The sequence below is a fragment of the Python bivittatus genome, unplaced genomic scaffold, assembly GCF_059951505.1.
Source record: "Python bivittatus isolate LINGU-HERP-01145 unplaced genomic scaffold, Pbiv_v1 ctg000080_np1212, whole genome shotgun sequence".
Taxonomy (NCBI): domain Eukaryota; kingdom Metazoa; phylum Chordata; class Lepidosauria; order Squamata; family Pythonidae; genus Python; species Python bivittatus.
In genome coordinates this window covers 40,887,501-40,914,832 of record NW_028277035.1, presented here as the reverse complement: position 1 = coordinate 40,914,832, position 27,332 = coordinate 40,887,501, and the positions used below count along the sequence as shown (strand labels likewise).

At 37.9% G+C, this 27,332-nt stretch overlaps 1 protein-coding gene across 1 annotated transcript in view; it reads right to left on the bottom strand.

Moving 5' to 3' along the window:
• Positions 1 to 27,332, bottom strand: part of CYFIP2 (cytoplasmic FMR1 interacting protein 2) — a 72,254-nt gene that overhangs the window by 29,223 nt on the left and 15,699 nt on the right. The window contains exons 2-22 of the mRNA XM_088133886.1: positions 25,350 to 25,490; positions 22,725 to 22,814; positions 22,538 to 22,615; positions 21,273 to 21,374; positions 19,235 to 19,416; positions 18,808 to 18,904; positions 17,441 to 17,569; positions 15,426 to 15,530; positions 14,600 to 14,691; positions 10,762 to 10,879; positions 9,282 to 9,401; positions 8,863 to 8,988; positions 8,384 to 8,550; positions 7,131 to 7,278; positions 5,206 to 5,359; positions 4,661 to 4,817; positions 3,825 to 3,921; positions 3,615 to 3,691; positions 2,672 to 2,780; positions 1,356 to 1,475; positions 576 to 775 (exon numbers count right to left, since the gene is read on the bottom strand). Of these exons, the coding sequence (XP_087990012.1) occupies positions 576 to 775; positions 1,356 to 1,475; positions 2,672 to 2,780; positions 3,615 to 3,691; positions 3,825 to 3,921; positions 4,661 to 4,817; positions 5,206 to 5,359; positions 7,131 to 7,278; positions 8,384 to 8,550; positions 8,863 to 8,988; positions 9,282 to 9,401; positions 10,762 to 10,879; positions 14,600 to 14,691; positions 15,426 to 15,530; positions 17,441 to 17,569; positions 18,808 to 18,904; positions 19,235 to 19,416; positions 21,273 to 21,374; positions 22,538 to 22,615; positions 22,725 to 22,814; positions 25,350 to 25,466 (2,585 nt within the window). The 5' untranslated portion in view covers positions 25,467 to 25,490. The remainder of the gene's footprint in view (positions 1 to 575; positions 776 to 1,355; positions 1,476 to 2,671; positions 2,781 to 3,614; positions 3,692 to 3,824; positions 3,922 to 4,660; positions 4,818 to 5,205; positions 5,360 to 7,130; positions 7,279 to 8,383; positions 8,551 to 8,862; positions 8,989 to 9,281; positions 9,402 to 10,761; positions 10,880 to 14,599; positions 14,692 to 15,425; positions 15,531 to 17,440; positions 17,570 to 18,807; positions 18,905 to 19,234; positions 19,417 to 21,272; positions 21,375 to 22,537; positions 22,616 to 22,724; positions 22,815 to 25,349; positions 25,491 to 27,332) is intronic.

Below are 27,332 nucleotides of genomic sequence, written 5' to 3'. Positions count from 1 at the left end.
GTTTCATAGCTGAAACTGGAGGAGGAGGGCTATATTGGTCTTCCTATGCCACCTGTGCCACAAAATAGCTATGTTTCGATTAGCCACTACTTTCCGATTAACACTACTTACCTTCTGATCCTGACTGATTCAAGTAATATGTCTAACACTTTTGCATCTGTAGTAATCAGTTACATGGAATTCATTATATAATGCAACCTGATTTGGACCACAGAATAGAAAGGAGCCATTTAGGCCACTGAACCCAAAAGCATCTATTGCAGTATTTAAAAATTGCAGTAATTAAATTAAAATTTAATTTAAGTAAACAAATTAAAAAATGCAGTAATTAAAAATTAAATCATCCCAGACAGATGACTGTGTAACCTCTGTTTGAAGACATCCAGTGAAGGCCACTGTCTCTCTGGGCAATTAGTTTCACTGTCAAACCACTCCTTCTGTTAAGAAATATATTCTAGCATTTAGGAAGATCAAGGAACACAGGGCTGCAAAAATAATGCAGTTATTTACACCTAGCAGCTTAGTGATTTATATCTAGCCTTCAGAGAGGGAGATTTTTGACATTTTATTTGTACCTGTTAGTAGACCCATTGTAGCAGTAATTAGGTAGAAAGTCAAAGTTTAGCTCCCAGAAGACATGCAGTGTGATGCGCCCATAAGGAGCTGAAACATTATGATTGGCCTCGCGGAACATGGCATCAAAACTGTCCAAGGTCATGTGGTTGCACAAGAGTCTATGTGTCAAACGATTGATCTCCAAAAGCCATTCAAGTTCCTGCACCAAAAAAACCCAAAAACAAAAACAAAAAAACTGCTTTGTCAGGATCAAAACTGAAATTCCTTATATATCAACATTTATTTGTCCCATATTATTAAATTAAACCAAACACGAACAAATGCATTCCACCTATAAACTGCATTTGAGGAACAGAATACAGGGTTGAATCATCAAGCCCAATTTTTGCTTCTTTCCCAACCCAACATCCTGCCAATTTCTGGGAACCCGAATCTTGCACATATTTTTAATAAGTGTCAAAATGCTTGATAATTACAAGGTAATATTGATAATTCTTCCTTGTCTGGAAATAAAATCATTAAATGCGGGCAGTTGCCAAAAGTTGTATGCAGGATTGACATCACCTCAACATACTTGTGACCATAATAGAACTTACTGTAAACATACATACTGCAGATGCATTTTTTATTTTATTATCATATTGGTAGTAACACACTTTAATAGAGTTTGATAGAAAAGAACAGAATGTATTGATGGTTACAATTGTACTAGAGATGCAGTATTGTGTAGTTCTAAGTATTTCTCTTGATGCTGTTCCTTGTTTTAGTGCAATACTTACCACTATGGATGTCAGATCCTCACTTTCAAAGCGACTAATAGCCTGATCTAATGATTTGTACATCGCAGCTGAGATACGCTGGGTGATAAGTCTGTTCAAGTCAATTGACCTGCCCAGCAGCTGCAGAAGACACAAACAGGTAAAGCAAAGAAATTGATTATTAAAAAATAAGGCCAAATTCAAGTACCGAGCCAGAATGGTATAGTGGTTAAAGTTTTGGACTGGCACCAGGGGTGTCAAACCCCATGCAGATGAGCAAGACCAATGAAGCAAGAGCTACACAGCTTCCAGTAAGGTATCTTTAATGTTCACCTGGGGTAAATACAGAATCTTGAAAAATGTATCAGGAATTTCCCACCCTCATTTACAGTGAGTTAATTATGGCAAAGTCTCTTTGAATACTTTGAAATGCTTTTTTCCCAGATTTCTTCACACCTGGGCTGAGTTGTTCTTTATAAGATAAACTGCCAACTGACTTGGCCATCATCTCTTCCCTTCCCTCCCCAACCTTTCCACCATCTCTCATACAGGGAGACCCAGGGTCAAATCCACCCTCCAACATGGAAGCTCCCTGGGTGCCTTTAGACCAGTTATTTTCTCTCAGCAAAACCTACCTCACAGGAAAAAATGGGAGGGAGTAAGCCTCTTGGAGCTTCTGAACAAAAAGTGGGCTATCAACCTAACAAATATATACATAATAAAGTACAGAAAGAAATAATTTGGGTTCCAGGAATGGATGCTGGCTTATTGTTACCAAAAAGGCAATCTGGATTTTTGCTCATTCAATGGAAGAGAGCGATCCCTGTTTGCAGAGTAAAAAAATCAACTTGCTCTATTGTAGTGAAAAATGGCTGAGAGCAGAGGAACCTCAATGGAACTGCTGACTGGGGCATTCAAGTGTGTGAACAAGAAAAAGAAAGAGAAGAAGACAGACAGACAACTTCCATAGTTAAAATCATACCATAAACAAATTAGAAGAGAATATAAGAACTACTGTACAAAGAAACATCCAAACTTTGTGATTTCATTAGGGTTACAGACCATATTGAGAGCACTTTTTTGTATGTTCCAAAAATATGTCATATCTATGATGCCTTCTGCCATATACAGGAGCACAGGTGAAGCCACTACACATGTACCTTTTGCTAGTACGGTTATCTGAGATATGATCCTTACAAACAAGCATTTTAAGCCATGGAGGAGTATGCCATGCATACTAATTCCCCCAGACCCTGGCATGGAAAACAAATCTCTGAATTTGTCTTAAAGAACGGTCCATAAAAAAGACCAAAGAATTTGCTAAAATGAAGCTGTACCTGGACATGTCTTTGTTTGAGCAATGTTTCATAGCGGTTGGACGGTGGATAAGGGATAATCACTCCATAATTTTTACATTCAGCCCGGAAGCGTTTATCCAATAAAACACTGCAAATGAAAAATACTCATAAGAATCTTTACTTGATTGCCTCCTCACTAGCACAATTCATTTATTATCAAGACTTCAGTGAAAAGAAGAGCTATATAATAGGATCTAGTGCTTGCATTAGGGGTTAATGAAGAAAAAAATAAGAGAGAGAAGGCTTAAGTTAGAAATTGACACGGAAGCTACTCTTGCTTTCTCTTCACAAGTTTTCAGAATAAGGTTACAAGACCCCATATCTTATATTTTTTTCTACATGTTCTTCATACAGTGTTAATATGAGAAGCTGGACAGTCAGAAATATTATTACTATTATCATCATAATCAAAATCTGTAAACTTGAATTTCTGGTTGTGGAAAAACTGTTTCTAATGTCTAAGATAACTTGTTAAGCTATCTTGGGAAGGTATCTGTTGGTTAGCAGAAATCAAAACCAGTAATTCATCAAGACAATGTGAATTGCCATATTAATTACGTGAACCATCCATGGAAAGATAAAATATTCTGGAAGCAGCAGCTACCATTTTGATAGTAAAGGAGATTGATTTCCCTGATGCGAAACAGAGTTTAGGTGATATTATTCAACCAGATGATTTTCAATTGATGAAAAAGTATTGATCATTCAGTAATAAGCAATACTATGCACAGGTTTGCCATGAATAACTATTGTCATGTTTGAGTTTGAACAATCTTCTTCCATCATTTTCCAGTAATATCTACCTCTTGTGTTTTCATTACATGCACAAACCATATATTCTTCAGCTCAGGAACTAGTTTGTCCATATAAAAGTATACAATAGCTGATGGAACACTCCCAAAACCAAACAGAGCTCTCATACCTGCCGGCCATTGCTTTATAGTAAGCAAAGATTTGATCTGCCAGTTTATACACAAACTGATCAAAACACAAGTTCACCTGGTAGAAAAAGAATAAATAAATGGGCTTTAGAATAGCACGCATAAAAGTTGAAGTGATGTATAAATAAAATAAAATAAATAAAATCCTTAATATTGATTATTAACAAAAAAGTAACGCAGAGAGAACTCACTTCTGCTTCAATTTCATCATAGAGAAACTGCTTTTTAAACTTGGTCAAAGCATAGTATGCGCTATCGTTGTAGAGATCCAGTGGATAGAGCACATACCTGTAATTAATGAAATAGGTTCATTATGTTCCAGCACAGACGTCTTTGTGTAAACATCTGTCTTAGCTATTGTAGAAATACTAAAATACAACTTAATTAAAAATAACGTGTTTCAGGAAAGCGTGCATAAAAATTGATACAATATTAAAGCAAGCTTTCTTAATTTTGTGCATTAAGAATCAATATTTGCTCATAGTTAGAAATGCAGTACAGTATCTCTCTGGCTCTATACACAATTTCTTCATGTATAAAACTGGATTTCATAGGACTGCTTACAACAGAATCTCACCAATCCCACACTGCCATGAACTTTCATGAATTCATTCATTTGCAACATTTCTATCAGCACCTATCAAGCAAGTGCCCATCTACTATCCACTTCATAAATTATTTCCTATCATCGCTTTTTTCTTATATCCTTAAAAATCCAAAGGAAAAAATAAAGATGTTATACAAATCACTTCAGAATTCCTTGACACTGTGTGAAACAACTTGCCATTTAAGAACATCTTCAGCCCTTCACTCCTCTTTGTGAGGATACCACTAGACCATATGCAGTAAATGAAAGTAAGTTATCTTGCAAAAGAGGTTGGCAGATACAGAGCAGAATCTGATCGTGGAGAGTAATTACTGCTCCCTGTCACGAAGCAGAAAGCTGAATTTAAATCAAAACAAATTCCTTCAAGTATTATCACAAAGATATCCACAGATACATTTCATGTCCTACTGGAGCTCTTACTCCATCATGGAGGGTTCTTTGGTATCCAGGATGTGATCGGTTAGAATCCAGGGCATAGACATCTCAATGGGGAACTGGATTCGACGACCCATGGTCAACTCCAGAAAAAATTCTCGGAACCAAAGTTGGGACAGATCACAGCACTGTTGGAGGGCTTCTGAAAACACACAATATTTCCCCAATATAAAGTGCAAGAAAGGTTTAATGCATATAGCATAAAGAAATCTATTGCACAGTATGTCAATACAGCAATTCCATATTGTTTTATTAACATAAATTACAAAACATTATATAGAGAAAATATAACAGCATATTTGAATTGATAAAATTGAATATACAAAACCAAACTGTCCTTTTCTTACAACAATATGACCATAAATTATTAAACAATCTAAACAATCTAGGCTACCATTTCTTAAAAAGTTCACACCCAGTTCTAATAGTACTTTAATATAAATTACAGTGAACTGAACAGATGTCTGGCTAGTCTCGACATGCTAATTATGTCAATGTGTACTTATTTCAGACTTGAGTTTGCTACTTACCACTTATATTAAGAAGATGTGTAAAGAAGAAGGACTGTTTATGGAATTCTTCAATAGCCAGAACTATTGGTCCATCCAGACTGCTCCTGAGAGTCTTCTTTGAACCACTCTTGTCTGCAATGAGGGATTCTAGCATGGTTCTCACCATATAAAGCTGAAAAGACATGTTGATGATTGCTATTAGTCCTTTTATAAATAATAATAATGCATAAATATTACTTGTATAATAATACATAGTTCATGGCTCTGCTGCAGCTCAAGAATGAATTAAATTGTTGTTGTTGTTTAGTCGTTAAGTCGTGTCCGACTCTTCGTGACCCCATGAACCATATTGTGCCAGACCTTCCTGTCCTTCACTGCCTCCCTGAGTTTGCTCAGTTTCATGCTCATTGCTTCAGTGATGCTATCTAACCATCTCATCCTCTGCCGTCCTCTTCTCCTTTTGCCTTCAATCTTTCCCAGCATCAGGGTCTTCTCCAAAGAGATCTCTCTTCGCATTAGGTGACCAAAGTATCTGAGCTTGAGCTTCATTATCGATCCTTCCAATGAGCAATCAGGGTTGATTTCCTTTAAGATTGACTGGTTTGACCTCCTAGCAGTCCAGGGGACTCTCAAGAGTCTTCTCCAGCACCACAGTTCAAAGGCATCAATTCTTCGGCGCTCAGCCTTCTTTATGGTCCAGCTCTCACAGCCATACATTACTACTGGAAATTAAATTGTACTCTATCTTATATAAAATGCCTATAAACAAAAACCTTTTCAAAAACATTTAACACCTTCCCTGCATACAAGGTAAAAGATGAGGGAGGTCAATTTATCAGACTGTGCCTGCTTTGCAAGTGATTATGAAGGGGTACTTCAGAATGTGTGGCAGCATAGCGTCTCTTTAAATCAGCTGCTGTACATCTTCTCTCGCACTTCTTTGGGAGCCTTAAAAAAAGATGTGGCTGTTTTAATGCGTCCACACAGATCCTGCTGTGGAAAGGACAAAAATCCTGAGGCATATTGAGCATCTATGTCCTGCATGCAATACTTTAGTACTACTGATTGAATTTTCAGTGCATTAGCTCTGACGGGTGAAGGGGGTTAACCACATTACCAAAACTCCTAAGATGTGTGTAGTATTATGAGAGCTGACCAATGCTGAGACCTTATCTTATTATCCTATTATATATTCACATTCAGTGGAAACTGAGCAGAGAGGTGGTTATCAGTCCATATAAGATATTCCACAGGTGAGGGTGTACCATTGAGAAGGCCTGCTCAAAGGATCAGTGAAGATGGAACTCACTTGGAGATGGGAATTTCAGGAGGACTTCTCTCTTTGATCTCATTGGACAGGCAGATTGATTTTGGAGCAATCTGCCCAACAAGTAAGACCAGGGAGAGAAGGCCTGCTACTACTACAATTACAACAATCTCTTTTAAGGAGATAGGAAGCCCCTGATAGGTAAGCATGGATAAATAATAGAATAGTGCACACAAGACTATTTGCATCATGGCCAATGTGATCAGGACTGAACTGAAAGCCACAACATACAGCACGACAAATAATGCTTGAAACTGCAGTGTCCTACTCATGCAAATACTATAGTAAAAACTAGTGTGAAATATCTCAGAAGGTGGCAATGCCTCTTTGACCTTGTCTGTGCTTGGAAGCTAAGCAGGGTCAGGCCTTATTAGTGCTTGAATGGGGGACCTTCAAAGAATACCAAGGCTGTAGGCTAGACTGGAATAAAAAAAATCCCAGAAAAAAGCAATTACAAACCACTTCTGTACTGCTGCCAGGAAGTCACTGGGAGTTGAACTTCTTGGAGGAGACTTTACTTACTTTATTGGTGTGAACCTGAACAGTATAATAAAAAACTGTTCTAAACATTTGGTTGATAAATTAACCTGCATCTTCTTAATGAAGGAACACATACCTGTGTGCTTGAAGGCCCAACAGCTCGCCGTGGGACTTTGATATCAAAGCCACCTTTGGGATCTTTCTCCCCTCTCAGACAGGGATCATTTGGAGGCTCACGTCCTCCCTCCCAATCACAGATTGTCTTTCTAATTGCCTGAAGAACACTGGGAAGATGAAGAAATTTGACTCAGAACACCACTCTATCATTGAGCTGAGTTGCTGTCTTTACACTTAAGCCTAAATAGCTAATTTAAATATTAAGTGCAAACTTAACTATATAAATCCTGCGTGAGGCTTTATGGAGGAACAAAATGTTCTGATAGTTTATTAAATGCCAGCTGACAGAAGCTAGAGAAAAGTAAATGTCAAACTGCTCTCTTGAAGAGAGATCTTCAAGAACACTGAGATATAGCATACACAATTGAACTGGAACAGCTAAAGAGAGGAGAGTGTCCTTCCTTTGGAAACTTTATGCGAAGCGCCCCAGAATGTTTTGGAAAAGCAAGAGGAAATACAAAGTCTCCATGTACAGAGACAGCTAATGCTCTGTAGCCTAATTCTTAATCCTGCCAGTGTCCCACAACAGCAAGGGACTTTTTGGCTATGAGAGACATGACTGCAATCCATGTTCTATCTGGCACAATACCTTCTCTCTGAGAGCAATTACTGGCCAAAGGTCCAGCATATGTAGATGCCATCTGGAATGCTGATTTTCTAAATACAGATTCTTGGCGACAGTGAATATTGGAAAATGCCATGCCTTGCAGGCCACTATTGCTCCATCTAGCCTAGCACTGTTTATTCTTCCTCCAGTTTTCTACAATTGCAGCCTGAGTAGTTTCCAACCTTTCTGTCTTTTTTATTGGCAACACCAGGGATTCAGCCTGGCATTTTCTGTAAGCAATGCAGGTAGTCAATAACTGAGCTATAATCCTGGGAGCAGGTATACAGAAAAAAATATTAAGTCAGTGCATTTACAAAACTTCTAGGAAGTGACACTGAGTGAGATTAAGTTACTGTAACTATACAACCTTCCTCAGGATCATGATTCTACATACTCAGCAGCATTCCGGAGCACATGGGGCAAGATACTTTTGAAACATGGTAGCTTCAGAAGCAGATGATAAAAAGTTCTGTGTTCTGTTCTGCTGTTCTTAGCTGCCTTAGGAGCAAAACACTGGTGGACAGGGAGACTACACATTCATTTAAAAAAATCTTCTACCCCCTAGGGTACATGATGAGGTTTTGCTTTGAGAAGATCTGATTCACCTGATGAGGACATTTTTCTTCTTCCTGACCGCTTGCCTCAGCGGCTCTCTCAGGGTCACCTGAGCAAAGTCCTGTAGAGCAGCGTAGATCGTGTTCCTGATAGCCTGGTTGAAGACGCTCTCCATGCGGCCCATGAGTACTTGCAGGCCCTTGATCATAGCAATAACCTGAATAGTATAAAAACAGTCAATACACCTCTTTCAACTACACCGTGCCCACTCACATGCAATCCCAGGACTGAGAGTAAAAGTGCATCCAGATGGAGCTCTTCCAGTGCTATCCTGGAAGCCCTGGATTCTAGTGGATTTTCTCTGCTAAGAAAAACAATACAAGAACAAATGGAGAAAACAGGGCAGTTGTAAATGTAAGACAGCAATGTCTGGATCCTCCAATATTTCATTTCAACACAATGTTGTTTCAGTCACCCATTCAATATGATTTATCTACTCTGGGCAAAAATAAATGATTTAGCCACCTACCTCCACAAAAGCAAACTTTTCCTCACTGGTATAATTGTATCTTGTAGCTCTCTCATACTCTTCAGCAGTGCCTGGGCAATCTTTGTTACAGAACTTATCAGTGGGATGGACCAGCTTCCAAGAATACTTAAAGGAGAAAAGAAAAACAGAAAAATCCAGTTGCCAGCATACTGATTTCTTGAGAAAACTAAATTTGGCCTATAACATAATTTCTCCAGTATATGTAGAATCTGTTTTCTTTAAGCTAGGTTTCATAAACAGTACTCAAGGATGCACATCTCTAAATAGCACTTTGATTTTTGCCAGCTTTAGATGGAAAGTAAATTAAAACATATTCAAGACTATGGCTTATGCTGAAGGCAGGTTTGCCTTAAAAAGCAGCATGTAAATACTTGAAATCAGAAAAAAAAAATACTTACCACTTCCATCACATGTGCACTCCACTTGGACAAAAGTTGAAGTCCCCGTAAAGCCAGGTCAAAAAGTTCCCTGTATTCTTCATCTGACTTCTGGCTGTCCAGTCCTGAGCCAGTTACAACCTGGAAAAGGGCCATACAACTGTCTCTCTTAGGGATCCTTTTGTGCAGTTGCTTAATGTAGCAAATGCTACTATTTCCATTAACTGAGCAGGAAACTGTAAACATTAATCAACAAGAGTCCATTGAAGGACAGGGAACCAGGGAGAGAACTCAAGAGTTGCTGGGAAGTTGCTGAGATGCGATACACTGATGGCTGCCATCAAAATGACATGACCCGTCTAACTTAATTTCGTGTTCCAGTCCTTCACCAATGTATCCCAAACAATGTATTTCAAAGGTAGCACTCAACTATCTAAATTATCTAATCTGATCCACTTTCTTGCATGTTCAAATACAGCAAAGAAGATCTTCAAACAGAGAAAGATGCAGAAGTACAGAAGCCAGAATTTCTTTACAATTGCAACTTTCACTGAATTCTTTTGGAGACACTGTGACCAATAGTGAATATCTAGCTCATATGAAAGAGTAATTCAAGGATAAAAATCTCCTTTGGCTTCATATATGCAATTATATAGTATAGTGCCCTCTATCTTGCAGGAGATCGTCTGCCCACTGACTAATTGTGAATGTTTTTTAACTTCAGAGTGGTAAAGGCTGTAATCTATACAGGTAGTAGGCTGAAACAGTGTTGTGAGTCATCTGAAAGCACTAAAAGCATGACACAATTTGGAGTTTGGGAGGCCTATGAACTAAGGGTGCTTAATTGTTTTCAGAAGGAGGGTCATACTTATTCTTCAGTGGTATACTGGATCCACAATCCAAATAAGTAGATGGAGCTTGGACAAAGACTAAAATTGATTTGGTCTAACCAATATTTAAGTTTAGTTGAAATGAAATCCATTAAACAGAGTTACAAGGATTACTTTCAATGACAATAATTTTTCCCTACCATCTCATTTTAAAAAATCACAATTTAAAGGCAACCTTTGAAAAAGTTTAGAGGTAGCACTCTGGGCATTCCAGGGCTGCACGTGGCCATGAGACCTTGCATTATGCACCTTGCTATGCAAAACAGCAATTAAGAGTTGAATAAGAAGAACTGCAAGATATCCATGATATGGAAGAACAGAGAGAGCTTCATAGTTTTGAATGAGGAAAGTCTCAGTTTCAGTCAGCTAAAAGAATCCAGCAGGACTAGTAAAGAACCCTCTTTCCTGAGTCTCTGGATAGCTGCTGTTGGTCAGAATAGACAGAATTGGACATTCATCATCTGAATCTCGAAGAGGCAGGCTATGAGCATTCCAATGCCATAATCAGATGGAACACAGAATCAGAGTAATCATGACTTGTCCACAGAGCACACTCAACATTTCTTCTTTCATACATGCATTGGGCAGCATACGCCTCCATGGAAGCTTACCTCACTGTTGCTGTAGCGAGCAAGTTCAGAGATAAACCGGATATGATCGTCTCGGATCTGTACCATCTGCTCGCATATGTTATACTGTGGACTGATGCTGCTCTGAGTGCATGTCCACCTGGGCGGAAAACCAATGTCTTTAAGTTAACACTCATTCCTGAATCTATGGTTATTACTCAAGATAACTTTGCTCCACTGGTCTACTAATATCTCATTTTGCCCAATGTCTTTTAATACGATGCATCACCCAGTTACTGACATCTGAAAACTACAGTTGTTGGAGTAGACATGTTACTCACTCAGGATATCCATGTGTGTTTTTTTAATTTCATAATTTATCCTACACCTATGATGTATTTATTTTGCATTTGTGGTAAAAGTAGCAAATCCATAGACAGAAAACTGAATTATTTGCTCAGTAAGTGCATGATAGAACTCAAGGACTGGTCTTTAGGAACTAGTATATAAAAATGTCTAGAATCAAAAACTCAGGGTCTATTTAGCCTACATTTGTAACACTCTAGGCCTATGCCAATACAGAACAACAACAGCAAAAATGTTAAAAACTGAACTGGGAAATAATTGCAGGGACAAAAATGATTTGATCCATCTGGCAACCATAATAATAATAGCAAACCATAGTTTTCTTTTCCTGGGTCTCAGAGCAAGGTCTATAGCTACGATTCATCTATTCAAATAACACACAAAATCATAGTGAGTAACAAACTAACAAGTGGTTGATAAACCCTCCAAATGAGAATTTCTAATTCTGGTTGAGTACTTAGCTACATATTCATAGTTTCTCAATATAAGCATAAGATGACATCAATAATTACATATATTTAACATGGTTTTCCATGATGTTTGAACAAAGCCATTCACTCCTCCTTTTTTTACATGACTATGAATTATTCTCAAATGTAGCAAATAAACTTGTTTTCTAGGTAAATGTCAGTCTGAAGTGCCGACTTTGCTATTCAAAATCTGCTGCTTATATTGTATGTGAAGGAGTAGGATATTTTAAAATCTCATTTCTGGGACTAGATTTCCTTGGTAATATTGAAGTAGACACAATTCTCTTAATTATGTTGACCATGATGATTAGGTCCTATTATATCTCCAGATGTCCAGAAATCCAATACTTCACTCTTACCCTTTCAGTGTACTGCTTTCCCCAAAGGAATCGACAGGTTATCAGTGATGATCAGACATTTTGCTGTGCTAGCCCAGCCTGCCACATACAATCTACTCCATTACACAAAGTTAAAAGGCCATACAAGAAAAAAACATAGTTAATTGCATCTCACCACAAGGATGGAAATGAATTAGGGAGACGAAAAGGAAAAGAAGGGGATGAATGTGCAGGAACATAAAAAACCCCACAATTGTTGTGCAGCCAAGCTAGCGTTCAAAATCTCTTCTCCAAGGAAGGAGAGAGAGGCACAGGATGCGATACTGTTCTGTTTAGAAACTGAATAAGAAAATAACTGTTAGTAAGTAAAGATGACAGGAAGAAATAGTTCACAGTTTGTTTACTGGAATGGAATAGGATAGATTAGAAATGGGATTAAACACACACTTCGTTAAATAGTTTCTGTCAATGGAGGGTTGTTCTAGCTTCCATGGACTGAGACGAGTTTAAAATCCAACATATTTTGGCAGTAGAAAGTAAAGGTTAGAACGATTAGTGAGAAACGTATTATACATTTATGTTAGCATAGAAGCCATTAGTCAGTTACCAAAAAATGAAATAAATATGCACCCAAGGGACACCATGAACCCTATGAGTCAAGTTCAGTTATAACCTTATTTCTTTTTTGCAACAGTGACTGTTTATTAGCAATAATTCTGCAACTGCTGGCCTTCTGATCTAAATCTGAGCAGCACCAGCCATTTACTTGGTTTGCATCTGGGCAATTCGCAAGTATCACCAAATAAAACCACCAAGTTGTACAGTGAAATGGAAACTGAAGGTGCTACCTGAGAGGCGTGGAGCAATGCCTTCATCAAGCTGTGACCTTGGCATAGTTGAGCCACCTTGGAATGGGTCTTGCAATAGAACTGCAACACTTACCCTTCATGCCTAGAAATAGCTACAGGGGTGGCTGCCTGAAATACCGTTGGGCAACTCTGGTTCCTAGGATTCCACATCAAGAAAGGTGGCCATAATTTAATCCTTAACTGTGTCTCCATTGACAAGGATCCTCTCTCAGCTACCACTGAAAAGGTTCCCCAAGATCCGTATTAGTCCCTATGAACAATTCCATTGAAAACAATTCTAGTTTGAAATAACTGGAGTTTATCCTACATATCTTTTGCTGTCCTGCCTAAAAACCCTATTGGAGAATCCTTCTGGACAGATAGAGTGCTGTGTTCATGCTCTGGAGGATTTTCTATCCAGTTGAAAAATGTGGATAAAAACTACCCAGAGCAGGCACACTCAGTCACATTCATGTTCACAGCACGAGCATTCATACCTACATTCACAGCTGCCAAGCATGAAAACGTAACACATAACAGCCAACATACAAGTACAGACACTGAATTTAATATATGCAAATATATTCCCAATGTATATTATCACTCCTATATAGTAACACCCGTATCCATTTTTCTGTCATGTAAGCGTACTTTACATGTACATATTTGCACGGATCCAACCACTCATTCATTTCCATCCTCATGAAGACCTATCAGTCAGACATACTTCCTTGTACACACAGGCATTCACATATTGGCCACCATGCATACACATAACCTCTCAATGCAAATTACTGATCTGCGCTCAGTTCTAGCAGTCATCTCCCTATATCCCCAAAGACACATCTTAATGGCTCTAAGTTATGAACAATTTGCTATTTAGAGGTATTCAGCCAAGCCTGACTGGTTCAGAAAGCATTCAGTTTGAGGGAAATAATCTACATCCTGCTTGGAGTAAACAGAGCCTCTAATGACAGAGCATCTCTCACTAGCAGAAGGTTTGGATGAGGTTTTAAGCTGAAATTAAGAGGGAAATAGCAAGGAATAGGTAGGAATGTTGAAGAAGTCAGGAACAAAATCTGCCTGGCCTAAGGGAAAACTCTAGAAATGCAGGAATTTTGAATGGTAGCCAGAGCTCACTGAGCTTAAAAAGTGTCGGTCAGTTGTAAGACAGAAAAGTCTTCAATGGGTGCATCCCTGGATTTGCTATCAGATGGCAGTATCTCTGAGCAGTCAAGCAGAGAGAGATCCTAAAGGATCTGAACGGTCACCTCAACGGCAGAATAAGACATCTGGTTTAATTGCACCCTCAGAGCAACTCTGGAGTTATTCTATCTTGAATTGATCCTTTGGTAAATAGAAGAAATAGGGGCTTTTAGGCACTCAGTCAATTCAGAATCACAGCCTGAGATGTTGGGATGTCTAAGAACTGGGAAATACCAGGGAAGGGAGATTAAGGCTAAAGAACAGTTAATTCCAAAGATGGCAGTACTTGAAATCAACATTAAAAAACAGCACTCTGTATGATTTATCTTTCCATTTCATTTTTGGGGGGCTTACTGGGAGAACTGCCTGGGGATCAATGAAAAAGGACAATCACCCATTTATTTCAGGGAGCTAAAGTACACTTAACTGTACAGAATTGGTTGAATCAGTGTCTTTCAAGGTACAGAAAATAAAAAAAGAAAATAAGAAATCATGTTCTGACATACCTACTAACCAAAAGCACTCATCCATATGCTCAGTCATGCAATCACTTGGACACAGGCTCACAGGCAGTCATGCAGAGAGCTTACACACGAGTGGAAGAGTTGACCAAGACACACCAAAGCCAAGAGACATTATGGCAGGCACTCACTTGGATTTGTTCTCCTCATAGTGAGCACTGGTCTTAATGTATCTGGCCAGCTCTATCTGCATATCGCCGAATAAAGGAACCACCTGCAGCTGCTGGAAGAAAAAACAAGAAATGGTTTAAATGAGGTAACGAGGCTTCCTTTGGCATGATTGCGATACATGGAGTAAAGGAGTATTTAACCACCAGAGGGGGCCAAATGTCTGGGAAAGTATTCCTAACAAAATTGGATGAGCAAAAAGCTTTGTGAACTTCCACTGTGAAGCCGAGAAATATGTGTTATTACGATGATTAGAATCAAGTCAGCACAATTTTTTAGCTTGCAATTTCATTATCATTTTATATGGGCATCAGTCCTGAAAACTACCTTTGCAAGATTTCTGCGTGCTATGTCTATTTGAAAACCATACCTTCTCTTACCGCACAGTACACTGGAACTCGCAGGAATCACTAAATGGGAGGGACGCGTTGAAAAAGAGATACTAATTGATGGTCTTGAGAAGGTTAATCCTTCTCAATGATATATACTAGAGAGAAGCAGCCATGTTCCACATGGTCTAGTGTGAGGAATAGTACTGTACTATCATGTGAAAACAAAACAGTAGCTCTAAATTGTCTGGCAATTTAATTTAAACTGTCTGGCACACAGAATAAAACCCCTGAATTGCTTAATTTTCAGTAAAATATTCAGATTTTTGTGATTCAACCACACCTTTGGTTCCAGCATGTCACTTCTTCTGTGCTTGCTTTATCCCTAGACAGTACCAATACAGATAGCTTTGGCTTCCTCTGGAAATAATCACGAGCCAGAGCAAAGCCAGACACTGACCTTGAAGAATTTATCAATTTTACTGAGGTTGATTCTCTTCTTGGCATCTAATTTGTAAATATTACTGACATTTCCATCCATCAGATACAGACCAAAACCCATCACCTAAAAGAAAAACATGAGCACCATCTGAAAGTTAGTCACAATCATTTAATAGTTACTGCTTGAAAGGAGGAAAAAAGTTATCTTTCATGCACAATTTTATTTTCAAGACTCTTAAGAGAAACTAATCCTACATAATGTTTAAGACTACATTTGCTTTGTGATTAACCATAACATACTTCTGACTTCTGAAATGTACGAACAATTATAGATAGCTCCCTTAAAGTGGTTCAAACTATTTGTTCAGTTGACTCAATATTTTCCACTCAAGACTGGCAGCAGTTCTCCCAGGACACTAGCACAGAAAGGTATTTTACCTTGGCTTGCTTATACATCATCCATGTACATTGGAAATGCCAAATACTGGATCATGTGCTTTCTATATACCAAGCCTGTAATTTATAATTGAGCAATGCTTTCTCTACTAATCAGATTTGGTCTCTGTGATGAAGATTCTTCCTATATATAAACAAATAAGTGATGTACAACTGCATTAAAGTGCTCTAACGTTTACCTACATAAAGGTATTTCTATGTGGAGCTTTGCCACTGTTCTGGGAATAGCACCACACCATTCCCATGCTAGTCTTGTCTTTGGGAAGACTAGGTCATTTTTCTTTCTCCTCAGCTACCTAAAATCTTGATCTCCGTGGAACTTGAGAACAGGCAGATTTCCCACTGGTGGGACTATGGTCAACATCTATGGCTCTCCTCTTCCCACCACTGAAAAGAACTCTGAATCTGCCATTTTAACTGTAGAATTGCCATTGGTTAACTGAAGCTGGGTTGGGGGAATCATATATGAATTGTATGTATTGATGTTATCACTTCATTGTTATACTGTAAACAGGCACAGAGTTGCAATCCCAAACCCATCCCTTTTGTAAATGTGTGAGACACAGCTACAAAAGGGGTAGGACTTAAATTACATTGCTGCACTTACTATTTTTCAGATTTTATCCTTCCCCTCATCACTGACTATAAAGCACTGGAGGTCTTTTGAGGAGCCCAGTGCTAAATAAACACCCTAAGGAAGGAAGGAAGATCTGGCCAGGCCTATTTTAGTCCAACACTTTCTTTCTCACAGTAGCCAACCAGATACCTCTGGGATGCTTACAAGCAAATGGTGGAGACATAGGCCTCTCCCACCATTGATCTCCTGCCACTAGTATTTGGAGGAAGCTGCTCCCCACCCAGAGGTAACACTGAGTCTTCAAGGCTAATAGCTGTTGACAAACCTGTCTTCCATAAGTTTGTCTTAACGACCATGGGTGTGAGATGGAGTATTTAGTAGACATAAACAGGCAACTCTTTTAGAAATCCCTGGCTGCACTTAAAAAAAAAAAAAAATAGATGAGGGCCACAGTCATGGTATTCACACAGTGATATCACCTTACAAGACACAGCTGAATATCTGGTCTGTTTTTGAGGGTTTGGGTATATTTTAAATAAAACATAACTCTTTTGAAGGGTTATTTTGGTTATTTACAATTTTTTTAAAATATGGAAAATTGTGCTGCTGAACTGCAGCATTCTGCTGCTGAATTAGGCCAGCATTATCTGCAACACTTTGTAGAATGCATAAAAAAAGGAGTGGGGGCTTTCTATGGCCCACAGGCTTCCCACCCCTCATATAAAGAAAGAAAGATTTTCAAGCTGACTCTGAAAGACTTGCAGGGGTTTTTTAATGTATGTTTTCTTTCTTTTAATAATTTTAAATCTTTCTTTTAATAATCCAGAAGTTGTCTTTTCATGGAGAGGTTAAAAATTAAATCTGTACAATGTAAAAAGAGAAAAGATGCAAGAAAAATGACAACACCAGGGCATGCATCTTGAAAACAGGTATTGCAAAGTAATTGGGAAAAACTGAAAGTTGGATAAAACAGATATTTGTGGACAGTTGAAAGATGTTACCTTCAAGAGCATATGCTTCTCGCTGGGTGTCAAGTACATCTTGTTTTCATAGTAATCCACACAGATGTTGACAATATCAGCCAACAGTTCTTCATAACCAGGGATCACTTCCAGCTGCTGGTGCAGGCACTAAAAAAAAATTCCCACAAGACCTTCACTAATTTTCAATGGGAACAAAATGAAAAGTTGTAAAGCTTATTTTAGCATCTTCAGCGTATAGGCAAGGAATTAATTTAAGTAAGTATTGCTTACATCAGCAATGCCTTTGCTCTTAAAGTTGTACGCAGTGCTGGACAGTATAAGAACATCTAGAGGCATGAGCACATATCTAGGCAGGTGCAAATGTATATAAGTGAGGATGAGCCTTGAACTCCCCTGCAGCAACCTCAAAAGCATCAAGATTGCTAGAGACGGGAGCTGCATTTCCCCCAGGAGTCTCAAAGCAACTAAGCTGGTATAGAAAAGTTAAACCTCTCCTTTCCTATAGCTATCCTATTACCTGCCTGTACCTGAGGTACTTCTGCTGCAAACCTCCTTTTTTAAAAGGCAATGCTTTTGACTTCTGCACTAGACAATTCTACACTTACTATCTTGCAAAAGATAGTTGCTAACAATGGCTGCAAAAACAGTAATTTAAGGGTTAGGGTAAAGAAGTGGAATAGAGCGGAGTTCTTGGTGCTCTGGGTTTCCCCATCCCCCATCAAGCACGCCCCCCCCAAAAAACTGGCAGAGCAAGCTACTATACATAAAGAGGCAACAAACCCCACATTCACTTGCACTGATGATGTTACCTAGTTGGGTAATGAAATGTCTGCAAGCAAACAACCAAGCTCAGAGAGCACCAAGGACTCCACAGTTCAACCCTGAGCTACAGATATTCTCTACTGAAATGGAACAGACAGGGGAATCAGCAGATTATGCCAAAAGATTAGCAGGGCTTATACCTGACTCTATGTGTGTGTATATATATATGTGTATGTGTTTGTGTGTGTATGATGCGATATGATATGATGTGAACTCATCTGTTATATAGAATAAAAATCCACAGCATTTGGTTGCTAGGGGAATGTGATTAAAAGCCTTGCACAGTGTTTGCTATTTCATAGAATTGTACATAGTTGTACAAGTTCCACCATTATTTCATAATGCCTAGTGCTTCATAAACAGTCAAGCTGACTGATTTCCTAGATAACAACTTGCATTTAGTAGGACCAAAAGTCCCAAATACAGATTAAAGCTTTATGGTGGTAAATATTCCTTATGATGACTGTGTCCTCAAAACTGGAGTCCAAAGCATACATGTTAGGTCAAAGTAAATGTATTTACATATCATAATATATAAGAAAAGATAAAAGAGAATATTCTACCTGGGTGATCCTATTATGGTTTGCCAGAAACATGGAGAGGTTCTGTGATTCCTGAATAGACTGAGGATCAGCCATTTTTCTTAAAAACTGGGCTGCTCTGAAAAACAACAGTAACCCAATTGCGTCAGTATATTGGAACACCATGCCAGTATATGACTGAGTAACAGAGACTTATAAAAGGCGCCAGTGCCACAAAATGAATATAGAAATGCTGTTTCATTAACTTTATTCTACTGGAAATATATTTTGACACAAACAGGATTTAGAAGCCTTTGTTCCAGGACTAAATACTATTAATTCCAGGTAAAGCACTGGCCACATTTTCAAGGATCCCAGCAATTCTGTCAGCTAATAACAGAACTAGAGGAAGGCTGTGACTGGTATGGCCATAAACCCTATAAAATACATCCATACATATTAATCTCACCTTTTGTAAGCAGAATGGTCATTTTTGACACTGCACTTCATGTTCTTCAGTTCATCCAAGACCGCAAACATGTTGATAAACTTTCCCAATGTCAGTAGATATGCTTCTGAAACAAAGTCTTTCCTTCTCTCTGCATGGCACAAACGCTTGACCTCACTACAGAATCGTTCAATGGCTTTTCTCTAAGAAATAGCAAGACATCAATAATTTAAAGAAGAGGTAAAAGGGGAAGCATTGCCAGTAATTGCTGAGAAGTGAGTTTTTATTAGGATCATGGGACTCCACCAACTCTTGGCCAAACTTGAAGCTGCCTTATTTCCACCTCCTGAAGAGTCAAGGGAAGTTGATGTTTATTTACCCAGTTGATCCGGTATCCTCAACATAACTGGCCCCGTGAAGCATTCTAAGAAACTAAAAATGGAGATTGGCCCAATGTGACATCCAGAAAACAATCAAAACAAGCTGGGGAAGTACTAGGAAGCATCCTAGGACTCTGGAGGAAGGAAAAAGAAGGGACTCTTTTGGCTGTGCCAAATGTATCATTGCGACGTATTTGTTTTTGTATACCAGGTCTTATGTCTGGTTTTTCTGCATGGATGTGTGTGTGGTGGCTGACTTGCATCTTTTCCTGGTTTTGCTTTTGGCATGATGCATATTTTGCTTTCTTTGTTTCTATTTTGGTAGAGAGTATATGTTCTAAAGAAAAGAGATATTTTCTTTAGCATCAACCGTTAGTCGGCTGTCCCCACACTGTGGGGATGAATTTACATTTAACATAAGGAGCTTTGGCCTTGATTCTGCTTTTTTCCTTTTTGGTAGTTGGAAGATTTGCTTTTTTTTTAGCCTCACCAAATTATCTGTTAGAAAACAGGCATTTTGTTACTCACCATGCCTCTAGAGAATGTGAGTAAGAAAATGCCCTCCTCAACTTCCACCTCGTGAAAGTGTCCATGACACGCTGTCAAACTTTCAAGTAGACCCACCAACCCAAAAGCTTTGGGGACACCTGCATTTTCTCCTCTGAGAGAAAAATAACTGAATGGTGCCTTTCTACCTGGCAGTCGCACACATACTTTCATTTCCTGATAATTATACTAAAAGAACAGCTGGATTCAAGTGATGAGGGAGATTCAGGAAAAAATCTGTATTCTCTTTTTATTTCTTTTAAAACCTGTCTGTTTTCAGATATGCTAACGGATAAACAGACATAAATTAGAAACGAAAATGAACCCATATCTGAGCAGGATAGGACTTCATGTGGCATAATTAAACAATCAGTGGCCACCACACTTGACCATAATATCTCTATTCTATTGTATTCCCTAATTGTGTGTTTATGTACTTTGAACAGACCACAGCTATGATGTTGTTAAGTTTTAAGTATTTCCACTGTTACTTTTAGCTTAGTCTGATTCTATCATATTATCTTCCACCTCAGAAGGCTCTCATTATCTGGGGTCATGTCCTCTGGCTTGCTGATTTGGACTATGATTTGTGGTGCAGTTAAACATCTTTCAAAACCTACCACAATGAACCTCACATTAGACTAGAGAACAGTTTTCCCACATCTGTGTAACTAGTCTTTTTAGGCAAGCAGAAAGAAAGGTCAGCCAATATTGACAAGAGCTTGAGTACTGTCTGTGTTGCATCCAATAACATTCATTTGTGGGCAAAATGACAAGTGGACTGAATGCTTACTTTTCCCTGACACTATCAAATCTACCTCTGGAGAATAGAGATGTCTTTCAAAACAAGCTTGGGAGGTGCACAGATATATGTGGGTGGGGATGGGTGCAGTCTGCAGAAATTTGTTCATATAATTTTAGATACTGCCCTCTGTTATAAATCAAATCAAAACAAGATACCATGTGGGGGACAAGAACAACGTTAAGCACTTAGCAAAGCCAACTTACTGAGGTAAGTCTACCACAAAAAATGGTACAGTAAACTAAGAAACAGCAGAAGACATATTTTCAACAATAATGGGTGAAGGGAACCAGAGTGAAGCATAGGAATTTGGAGCATATCTAACACCTACCTGAAAATACATGAACTTCATGAGCTTTGTGACTTCTGGCTCTAAGACTTCCACTGTCTTCTCATAAATCTCTACTCGGTTTGGCTGCTCATTACACTTTACCTGAAAGTCAACATAACCATTTGGTATTAATAGTCCTCATGGACACCTAAAGGAGTAGTTGTCTGCTGTAGCAAGAACAGAGAATCTTGAGGCACTTTACAGATGAACCCAATTTAGTATGGGATGGACTTTCATGGACAAATGAAGTATCATCGTTTGTCAGCTATAAGGCTTCTAAATGAGAAAAATATAAAGATTGTCAGAAAGTAATTAGTACCAGGAATGATATTCCACCACATACATGATCATCCTCTTACTCAATTTGGTCTCAAAATCAGAATGAACCAATGCTTACTTCATTTATTAAATTAATTTACATGTCACCTTTCTTGCCAAAGAATGGCATTCATGAGCTCTTCAGATGCCAAATACTTTTATTTCTTTTATATTTAGCTTGCTGAAAACCCATCTCTTCATTCCAGCCTTCTTGATATGAATGTTGTGTGTGAAAATATTAGCAATGCATTTAACTTACTATAATTGTTTTTCTTACATATTTTATTAACTATGCATATTATTCTGGATACACGGAACACTATAACACAACATAAAAATAGATGATGATGATGATGATGATGATACCACCAATGATTATCCTGAGCCAATCAATTGCAGGATGAAAGCCTCTTTACTAAAAAATTATGGAGTGTAATCTATACACTGGTCCAGTGTGAGTTTGTAGAGAAATGTTTTTCAACTTCCCAGTCTAGGGATGACTGGCCCAAAGTCACCCATCCAGATTCTGTGCTGAAGTGTAACTAGAACCTGTGTCTTTGCACTCCTAATCCAGCACCACACTGGCTCTGTAATCTAAAAATAGGTTAGATAAGAAATAAAATAATAATTTGGGTGAATGCTCATTTGCCAGTGATTTGTTCCTTTGGACGTTCTGGTAGTCGAAAGCTGGTCATAGTGACCCAGGATGGCACTAACATAACTTGATTATTATTCCTTGGGTGCTATAAGTTATTAGGAATTTGCTGAGAAAAAGAAGAGAAGCTTATAGCATTCTTAGAGTATCCTGGGACCCATATCAAAACTCCTTATTCCAAGACTTTATTCTCAGTTTTCTACCATTTTCTTCGTTCTTTCAATTTCTTCTTGCTAGCAGACAGAAATTTCTCTCTGACTGAAGTAGATTACAATTCAACTGCACATCTTACCTGGGGAATAGCTCTGGAGCAGCTCCTCCAAGTATAAAGCATTACTGCATATTCATGCCCTTCCTCCAACATCTCATTCTGAAACACATTGGGACAATATAACAGTGCTAGTTGTCACATAAAAGTACTTAGAATTCCACAGTATCCCGTGTCCCCTTCAATCAGCTGTGGATCATCTGATACCTACCATGCTAGAATGCACTGTTGCTTGTTCAATGTACCTAGCAATGCCAGTTACAAAAGCATTTCGGTCTTCAAAATTAGTATCAAAGTTGGCCTGAGAACAAATAAAGACATAGTCAGACATTCCTTTTATTTAGATTTTCATTTCATTTGTTTTCAGAAATTTTCCACTGTCCTATAGTAAGAGTTAATTTAGCAATGTGCAATCAGTTAAAACAGAGAAAAATAAAACTTTATAGAAATAAAGCAGAAACAAATTAAGCAGGTATAAAACAGTTATCAGGTTATAGAAAGTAAAGATCGATCTATCTATCTATCTATCTATCTATCTATCTATCTATCTATCTATCTATCTATCTCAATATTAAAAAAAACTTTCAGAGTAAACAGCACTACTTACACTTACAGAGTAAACAGCAATACTGTTAGAAGATAAAATCAGAACCAAGAATAAAAATGGCAATAAATATTAGCATAAGAGTGATTTAGTGATTTAGCTTCTCAGAATTTTGGCTAAGATCAAGTGTATATTACACTATTCATATGGTAACTGCACATATCATTTGATCACTTGGGCATATACATAACTACAAAACCACCTTTTTAATCCCTCTATGCAGGTAGTCAACGCAGGACGCAGAGGGGAAAGTTTTAAAAAACTGTCTGATGTGGTAATTCACTATGGGATGGCTGATGCAAAAATTTGGGATTGTGAATTTATGCTTCTTAGATCTCTGTTGTGGTGAGAATGCAACTCTGTCAGCAAAATATATTTTAATACAGAATGAACAGGGCAGCCAAAGAGTCAGGGCTGCCTATGAAGGATAGTCAGTGAATGAGAATCTGGCTAGAACTTGAAATACAGGGAAGTGATTCATAGAATGCAATGAGAAAAAAGTTGTGAAAGGGAACTGCTGAAAATTATATAAAGGACTTATCTGTTGTAAACTCTCTTCCACCCCAGTTAAATACACAATCTAAATAGTAGTCCTAAATGGTAGAAATAAAAATAACATATGGCATAAGACTAATTTTTTCTTATCCTTTCTCCTCATCACTTCAGCCTCCTGCTTAGTTGTAAATATTACAGAAATGGAAACCCTAATTTTCTTATGAAAGAAAAAACTGGCCCATAGCACTTACAGGATAAGAATCTTTTATAAAATTTGGGTGGTATAAACATCGACTAGTGCAGCATTGGCAGCTTGCTGTAGAAGTATACACAATGTTTGAATGAAATTTGGTAAGAGGGGTGAACCGAATTATGTTGCTTCATGAGCTGGCAAAATATTATTTTTTGTTTCTAAATTTACTTTTTTCCATAAAAGAATCAGGGGTTCTGATAGATCAATGTTTCTTAAACTTTTTTCTCTCAGGACCCCTTCCTGCTTTTAAAAATTATGGAGGATCCCAAACGACCTTTCATTTCTATGGATTATATTTATTGATATTTACCTTATTAAACATTAAAATGGATGCATTTGCTGCCACTACCACTTCTCACAGTTGTTTGATGGGATTTGAATACTGTATTATTTTCCAGTATAGGCCGCAAATAATTTTGATTTCGTTAACTCCTGAGAGGGTCTTGGGGAATCCCCAGGGGTCCTAGGACCACACTTTAAGAAGCACTGCTATGGATTATATTAATATACACATTTTGCTGAACTTGAAGAAACAATATAACTGTTTCACAGTTTGTAACAATATAAAGTATGGGTTGGGTTTATCATAACACTAAAAAAATATTTTGACATTAGGAGCATACAGTAAGTTTAGCCAAGCTTGTATACCTCTTATAATTCCATTGTGAAACAACCAAGGGATCAGAGGCTTTTTTGAAAGTACAGTGTCTACACTGTGGTTAATTTTAACTGATTTGTCAAAAGAAGCCAATTCATATAATGTGGCTTATTTCCACTAATCTTTCTAAAGATACTGTTTGTCCAGATTCAACCAAGATAGCCTCATGCTAAATTAAAAAAGAAAAGAAAAGAAAAGAAGCAAAAACTTCCAGACTCCTGAAGGAGGGAAAATATGAGTGCAAGGAAAAATTAACTTGTTCCCATGCCACTAAATGATGATACAGCTTTATAGCCAAACTATCCCTTGATTAGTATTCTCTTCCTGCTCCTTTACTTGTCCTCTTCCACATTATTCTATCTGTCTCTTGGGACTGTCCTCTATTTTCCCCATTGACAAACTTTCTTATCTTCAAAACATGATTGATGAGTTACTCTAAGAAAGTGACGGCCAACCTTTGGGGCTTGGCATGTCAAAAATTCAGAAAATGCCTAACTTGACTCTGCTGGTGTGTCACACCACCATGCCCCCCGAACAAAAGAGAAACAATTCTTTACCTATTCACTTATTAAAAAAAAAATACAGTCCAATCATGGGTGGTGCTATACTGTATATTATATAAAGAAACGTCAAATAATTACAAAAATGAAATATGAGTAAAACAAATTCAGTTTCTTTTCAGTAACTCAAACAGGGAGAATAGTTGTTGTCGGGTGTTGGTGAATGCTGGCATGTCACCTAAAATGTGGTGTGTCACCTTTCACACACATGTCATAGGTTCACCATCACTGCTCTAAGGTATGATGTCTAAGGAAGTATTGGTTACCTGGTACATAATGGATGATGGAGGCGGCTCGATGCATGGCTGCTGATCTGGTAATGGCAGCTCCTCCAGCAGGTCCACATTGGACAGAGCATCCTCCAGTGTTACGTGAGTTGTCATGATTCTCAGCTTTTAGACTCGCCACTAAAACAATAACAACCACAAATGCTTATGTTATAGAACTGAAATAGAAATACAGAACCTCAGAATGACTACTGAAGGAAATCAAGCAACAGCAACATGCAATTGTGTTTCTGCTTAAAATCAGTGGGAATTAAGTATGAGGTAAGTATTATATTACAGCATTAAGAACATATTAATGTGTGCATATATTTAGGAGTAAGTTCCAGTGGTTCAAGCTGTACAACCTTAGTCATATGACTGAAGAGGAAGAACGATAAGATATTCTTTAGTAATTAGACAGTACAGGTAGTCCCCAGTTTAAGAACGAGTTCCGTTTCCAAGGTCTGTCCTTAAGTCAGATTTGTATGTAAGCCGGGACAGTATTATTGTGTAATTAACTCAAACCATTGTGTCCCAAACCATTAACTCGAATCATTGTGCATATAACTCAAATTTTGCAACAATGGGCTCTATTCTTAACTATGGGTCATCCGTAAATCGGGCTTTCTTAGCCCTGGGACTACTGTATTACTAATGGTTCATGCTTTTATATGTTTGTTTATTGATCATGCACAGGATATTGCTGATTAAATTCACTAAACTAGGATAATGCTGATTGAAGCCACATGACAATACTCCAAAGTTCTTCTCTGATACTCTTCCCTAAGATGTCCATCTCCACAGAATATAGCCTTCTCCAGTTGGGTGCCTTCCAGATATGTGTGGTTTTCAACCTCCAGTTATGGGAACCATAACGCATCACATTTCAAAGTCACCAGGTTTGGGAAGACTGTTATAATACACTAAAGTAATGGTCATATATACATATATAAATTGTTTAGGGTTATTAGAGAGTGTTCCTGTACATAATTCATCCATCTCAGTCTGGCTTTATTAAAAATAGATAAGTATTAGATAATTTACTGTATGTTTATTAATAAGCATTTTGAATATAGCTCAAAAAAGATTGACTTTACTGTACTAATATCTTCAGATGCTGAAAAAGCTTTTGATATGATTCAGAATAATTTTTCATAACAAGTTATGTTGGGATATGAATGCCTACTTTCTTTTATTAACTAGATTAAATGTACTATTTGCAACCAACAGCAAGAGTAAAAACTAATTTCTGGACCAATTGAGTTATAGTGTGGCACTCATCAGGGTTGTCTATCTTCTCCATTGCTCTTTGACTTAATTCTTGAACCATTAGCAGTTTGTGTTAGGCAAGCTCATGATACCATTTAGGACAACAAAAGCCTTCAGAGAGAAACTGATTAAGGTCTGGTCAGTTTCAGGCAGCAGAGAGAGCCAGCCCAGGCTTCATTACTTCTAATCAACTAATGAAGATCACAGAGCTGAACTTGTTAATTTTCCCTTAGCATTTTTTAGGGAAGCCCTGTGCTGGGGAGAAAAGCAGCTCAGGAAAAGATACAGTAGCTTGTTTAAGCAATCTTCCACCCTGCAAGGGGGCAAAAAAAAAAAAAAAGGAAAAAAACAGATCAGGCATGGGACACTGTATGAGAGGACTTTATCTGAATGAGATGGCAGCAACCAATGATCTTCTCAGCATCTCTCTCTCAGTCACACATTCACTTAGCAACCATTTCTCTTAACAACCAAGTGAACAGAACTCAGTCACTAAATGAGGAGAGGGTGTAAACTAAACTACTAATAAAAAAGAAAGAGCAAATATACAAATCCAAAGGCTTATACCAAGACTTTATCTCCACCCGATTATGCACTTGATAATAACTGTAAACAGATAATCTAAGAATTGAGATAATTTATGTGATGTGCTTTGAGCTTTTAGAAAAAGTGCTGTATAAATGCTATTTTGATGATTATTTTATTATATATATA